Raw genomic sequence first — 6,347 nt, forward strand, 5'->3', positions numbered from 1 at the left:
CTATATAATATTAATACATATAAAATTAACTGAGATTAATAAACTACATAAATATGTTCATTGTTAGTTAATGGTACCTAATGCATCAATTCATGTTAACATAGAACCTTATTGTAAAGTGTTTTCAATGCATCAGTTCAAAATTTGGACTTTGAGAAAGAATGACAGTGGTGTGAACTTCTCCATTAGTAACTTGTATTGCAATTGTAATTGCAATCTGAACTTCTTCACTGCAGATTTTCCACACTGGGTTTTTTGTCAGTGATGTAATCAAAGGATGTGAAACCTACTTTAGCCTGTGTGAAACAAAGGTGAGGCATTAAACATCAGAGATCTCTGTGTGCACTAACCTAAAGTAGGACAGGACTGAGGGGGAAAAAAAGGTAAAGTTGTGGTCTTAATAACATCCAATCTAATTTTGAAAAAAAACTAAATATATATTATTATTATTTCAGATGTGGCTTTAATAACATACAAATACAAACTATTTATTTATTTATTTTAATTTGATATCAATGCAGGAAGATTGCACTAGTGAGAATGAAGATGCACTTAGATCTATTGTCTGATCTGTAGATCTGTAAAGAAAATCTGATCTAATTATAAATAATCAGTGAAGTCTTTAAAATGAAGTGATAAAATCATTTGAAATAAATAAAAACAAAAAACAGTTTTTACACTGAATATCAGGGCATAAATGTCTAATTTTCTTGCATTCAACAAATTATGGATTTGTCATTGAAGTGCACTCAGCAATGCATTACAATTTAAAATGAACTGCTGGTCTTATTTTTTTCTTCTTTTTATTTAAAGCTGGTGGTACAATGTAGAAAATAAACTGGGAGCATTTGTAACATATTGTGTGCTAAATTCCTCTCATCATAATTAAGCAATAGAGTAATGTCATTATGTCAGTGTCTCAGCATATGTTGTGTAAAATATTCACATAAGTTTCATTTTTATGTTTACTTTCCTGACATCTTAAAAAGTTAGTGCCATATTAAGGGGGTGTTATATAGTTTAATAGATATACTTGAAATTTAGAATCAGTGAAAACTTCACATTTTATTTTTTTCAGCGTACATTTTACAACAGTATCCATTAATTCCATTTAACATGCAACAAATTTTTTTACATTAATGAATGAATGAATTTCTAGCTAAAGGTTTTGACATACACATAACTGAGAAGCACGCTCACACAAGATGACACTAAAATATAGCAGATACCACCATTTTCTCAGTTTTTCCTTAATGGTTTATATACCTTTCTTAATTGAAACATCAAAAAGTCACTCTTACTCCAAAGTGGCAAACACTTTTCCTGTTCTTTTGACATTCTGACACTGCAGTGTCATCTAACCACTTCTTGTTTAGGATGACGGACAAACAGAGCCACGATACTGCGACTGAGAGTGTTCCTAACTGTGGAACAGCCCCAACAATGTATGATCCCCCTCCATACATGCCCCCTCCGTATCCTGTGGTCCCTGTCATGTACCCCACACCCAATCTTGCACAAGGTGGCTATGTTGCACCCAACCTGCCACCAGAGGAGGCCGGCTTCAGCAAAACAGAAGAACCAAGTGCATCTGTAGTCATGACAGGTACTTCACATCAGTGTTTCCAAACTTTTTTTGTCTTTTGTACCCTCACAACTACACCAGTAATGCTCAAGTACCCCTTCATTGACATCAACCATAAATTAGTTTGTTTTAACATTTATTATAGTGGTCATTATCACTAATAATAAAACTGAAACTCCATTCCAAGTTCCCTCTGGTCAGGAATCGCTGCTCTTCTTCATTGAATGGAGAGTTTATTTGTATTGTTTCCAAGATCCATATAACAATCACGTAGTCAAATAATCTAAGTACATTTCAAGATATTTCAGGTCGATGACCACCTAATGACTAAAACTTTCTGTGTGCTGCAAAATAGCTCTGTTGCCCAATGTCTTGTAGGTATGTGAGGCGAATGCATCGCAATGAAAATGTTTTTTTCCTCTTAAACAGGTGTCTCTTATCCAGCTGAGGAAACTGAAATGTTTGTGTCAGCATTTGAGGATGAAACGATTCAGAAAGCTTTTATAAGGAAAGTGAGTATGCATGTGCTTGTGTGCTACCTTAAACATAATAATGGCTCTGAATGTAATCTGTTGGTCCTTATTGTAATCTCACATTTCTGTTTACCTGTACAGGTGTTCAGTGTGGTAACACTGCAGTTGCTAGTCACCTTCACTGTGGTCTGTGTTTTCACCTTCTCAAGCACAGTCAAGGCAGCTGTGCAGAAACATATTTGGGTGTACCTCAGCTCATACATTGTCTTTACAGTGGTGGGTGGGTGTCTTGCTATATTTTCCAAATTTAGTCGTGCTCATCCCTGGAACCTGCTGGGACTGGTGAGTTTTTGTGTAGTAATAAATCTTCATACTTTGCATTGCATTTAGGGCTTTACACTAAAACTCTGACTTTTTGAAACTTGAAATTTGCCTATGGATTCAAAGATACTGAAAATCTCCATTAGAAAGCCTCACATGACTCTTCTCCATATTAAGTGTGGAGGGTTAGCTTAGAAACTGACTGAATTTGAACTCTGAAACCTTAAAAGCTTCATAGTGAACTAGTCTACATTGAATTGCTTCCTCCTGTTGGCTCCTCAGTTTTGCCCAAAGTTTCCTTCTTCACTCCATTTAGTAATAATTCTATAGGTTAAACCATAGGACAATTACATTTTGTAACATGGTGATATCCGTTCTGTGAGAGATTGGTACAACCTTTACTTCCCTCTCACAAAGTGCAGTAGCCTATAGATGTATATTAAGGTTTAAGTAAGGGACAATGTACAGTTCAGTCAGCCAGTCATTATGCCAAAATAAACCCAGACTGGGTGAAAAGGTTTAACCATTATCCTACTTAATACATGCTACTTGCCAAATTAATCAAGTTATGGGCATGAAATATTGAACTGAGTCGAAATGTTATAATAATATGAGAAGATATGGAGTATCTTCTCATATTATGGAGTAATATGGAGTGTAACAAGAGATATACAACTAGTATACGCAATACAGCTATGCAGGACCGTTTCTGAACATATGGGAATGCTAAGCAAAATCTTACTTGGAGGCCCCTGTAACATCTAGCTACAACTCCCTCCTTGCAGTTACATTCTCCTTTCCCTCTTTGGCCACAAGAGGGCCCCATAAAACTGTCTAATTGAGCCATAACCGCTGCCTGGGTCTTAGTTGCATCTTTTCTTATATTTGGAAATAATAAATAAACAACCTTGCTTTGCAGGGCCCACTGGTGGCTCGGGGGCCCTAAGCATACCGCATATAGCTAGAAACAGCCCTGCAGCTATGTAAGAACTCAGTTGACAACAGACAATTATAAAGTGTAGAGGTCATCATACATATATTTTGACCGCAAAATGCTCTTATTGAACAGCCATAATCAAGAATTCCAAAGAGCAGTGTAATTACATCTAAAATAACTTGTATTTAATGTAATGATATTTAATAATGCTGTACATGCCTGACATAGAGGCTGCAGTTCATTATAACACAATATACTCTGTATATATGTCTCTATAAAACTGTCGTGTTTTATGCAACATCCGCTTGTGTCTCTGCAGTCATTGGTCACTCTGAGTCTGTCCTACATGGTGGGAACTGTAGCCTCATATCACAACACAACTTCTGTGATCATTGCTTTAGGATCAACTCTGGTCATCTCATTTACCATCATCATTTTCTCAGCCCAGGTATGTTCAGTTATTTTATAATTCACACTAATCTGACATCCGCTATTACAAGTGTGAAGAAAAAATGAACATGAAGTACATTATGCCTATGGTCACAAAAAGCATTCTAATAGGTACAGATCTGAGCAGAATACCAAAAAATGATAGTCCCAGTTGTGTCGCTGAGTCAAGATGAGAACCACAATCTAACTAACCTTGAACCACAGTTACAAAGAGCTACAGAGTTCCTCCCTGTGAATCAGCATGTCGTCCTTGATCAAGCAAATGTATATATTCTCAAATATATTAGATCAGAGAAACCAATGAAAGACAATCAGACTAGTATAATCTGAGCTTTCATCTTTCTTGTTGCTCTGTCACCTCTAGGCTCATTTCAGTTATGTATTTTCTGATTTGCTTCTTTTCTTTCAGACTCGTGTGGACTTTACTATTTGTAATGGCATTCTGCTTGTACTTTCTGTCGATTTACTCATGTTCGGATTCTTCAGCATCTTTTTCTACTCCAGTGTTCTGCAAATTGTCTATGGATGTCTGGGAGCCCTTCTTTATGCACTGGTAAAGCATAATCAATATTAATTGGCATCCTAATTTTAACTGATCACAAATCTAAAACTACATGCAAAATAAATCAATATATGCAATTGTCAAGCATAGAGAAAAGGACTTTGCCACATTGGCAAACTTGGACACACTCACCCATTCTTTTTCAAAATTAAAGTAATGCAATTGGAAGTTTGGGAATTATGTAGTAACCAAAACATGTTAAGCAAATCATTTAGCTTCATTCTTATTTAAGAAATGAGGGCTTTATCTCAAACAAATATATGAGGTGCCGTCTGGGATGCATGCTTTTTAAACAGTATTGTAGTTGGGAACTTATTGGCGTTTTTTTATACACTTTCTGGTCCAAATCATCAATGAAAAAAAAATGTATAAACTTTTATTTATGTAAATAAATGAACATGTATGCAAAGTTTAAACACCTATTTTAGTTGTATAATTTCAAGATTTATGCATTTAATTTTCATAACAAAATTCCATTAAATTGAATGAGTAATCTTTAATAAAACAATAAAAAATAATTATATATATAGATTGATTAATTTAACTTTTGTAAATAACACATTTCTGTTTGATTGAATTTTGTTATGAAATTGAAATGTACAGTATACTGTATATCTTAAAAAAATATTTTTTACTGTATTTGTCTACAAAATTAATGTATATTATTTACTGTTTTCAGTGCGTCCAAACTCTTGACTGGTAGTGTATTACTGTAAATAGGTGAGATTGTACAGTATATTACATAATTTGCTTCTCATTGTTTCTATCTCTACTGTAGTTCCTGGCAGTGGACTGTCAGTTGGTGATGGGCAGAGAGAAATACAGCCTTAATCCTGAAGAGTACATCTTTGCTGCTTTAATAATCTACCTGGATATCATTATGATATTCCTCTACATACTTATGATTTTAGGTGGAGGTTCCAAAAACTAAACCCATACATATATATCCATGCACACATACATGCAGACACAAACACATTAACATATTCAGTACATTACACACACTCAGTGGCGCTCCAAATCTGCACACAGTATAAGCACAGTACATGAAATCTTGTTTTCAAAAGGATTTAAGCAAACCACAGCAGTTTATCCAGAATGCTGCAGCCTGGCTGATATTCAACTGACCAAGTGCTCTCACGTCACACCTCTGCAACACGCTACAAAAATACTTGTCCTGGCATGCAAGGCAGTCAATCAATGGACATGCACTCTCCTACACAGTTTCTTGTTCCTGTTCTGATGCCTAGACTAACCCAGTTCGACTGACCTCCACAACATGCTTTGTCACACCCTCACCTCATAGCCCCTCCAACAGAGCTAAGAAATTTGCTTACTCAAATAGTAGAATCAACTTCCCCTACACAATCTTCATTCGGGTGCAGGTTCAAGGCTTGTCTCTTTAAACAATATTTGGATTAATTTAACAATAGCTTGTGGTGGCTATTAAAAAGATGGAACTTGTTTATATTTGTTCAGGGCACACTTCTTTTACTAGCAGATAATCTTTATGTATGTCATCTGTTGATCACAATTTGTGAAGCTAAAGCACTTATTGTAAGATGCTTTGGATAAGAGTTTTTGCTTAATGCTTTAAATTTAAATGACTAGTTCCCAGTAATAAACACAGAAAACATGTGGATCATGAAATCCTTTAAAACTTATACTCCACTATAATAATGTGATTGTACTCTTTCTTATTTATGCTTTAATTAAATCAATGGTAATGCTTTCCAAGGTTCCATTTGTTAACATGAAATAACAATGAACAATACATTTTACAGCACTTCTTAATATTGGTTAATGTTAAGTTCAACAAATACTAACATCTTTTTTTAAATGAAATGTTCTTAATTATATTGCACTATGAAATAACATGAACTAACAATGAACAATTGCATTTTTTTTTCATTAACGCATGCTTTTATATGCAATAAAAAAATGTATGTTCTTTATTTGTTCATGATACGTAATGCATTTACAAATGGTAACAAGTACAACCTTATTGTAAAATTTTAC

The 6,347-nt window shown here is 34.6% G+C and overlaps 1 protein-coding gene across 1 annotated transcript; it reads left to right on the forward strand.

The window, feature by feature from the left end:
- The first annotated feature begins 333 nt into the window (after positions 1-333).
- On the forward strand, positions 334-6,347 carry LOC127644999 (protein lifeguard 1-like). The gene is made up of 7 exons (XM_052128487.1): positions 334-383; positions 1,377-1,606; positions 2,015-2,097; positions 2,200-2,400; positions 3,636-3,764; positions 4,176-4,319; positions 5,107-6,347. Exons 2-7 carry the CDS (start codon positions 1,378-1,380, stop codon positions 5,257-5,259), a joined length of 939 nt encoding a protein of 312 aa, XP_051984447.1. The 5' UTR covers positions 334-383; position 1,377; the 3' UTR covers positions 5,260-6,347.

This window comes from Xyrauchen texanus, chromosome 6, assembly GCF_025860055.1.
Source record: "Xyrauchen texanus isolate HMW12.3.18 chromosome 6, RBS_HiC_50CHRs, whole genome shotgun sequence".
NCBI lineage: Eukaryota > Metazoa > Chordata > Actinopteri > Cypriniformes > Catostomidae > Xyrauchen > Xyrauchen texanus.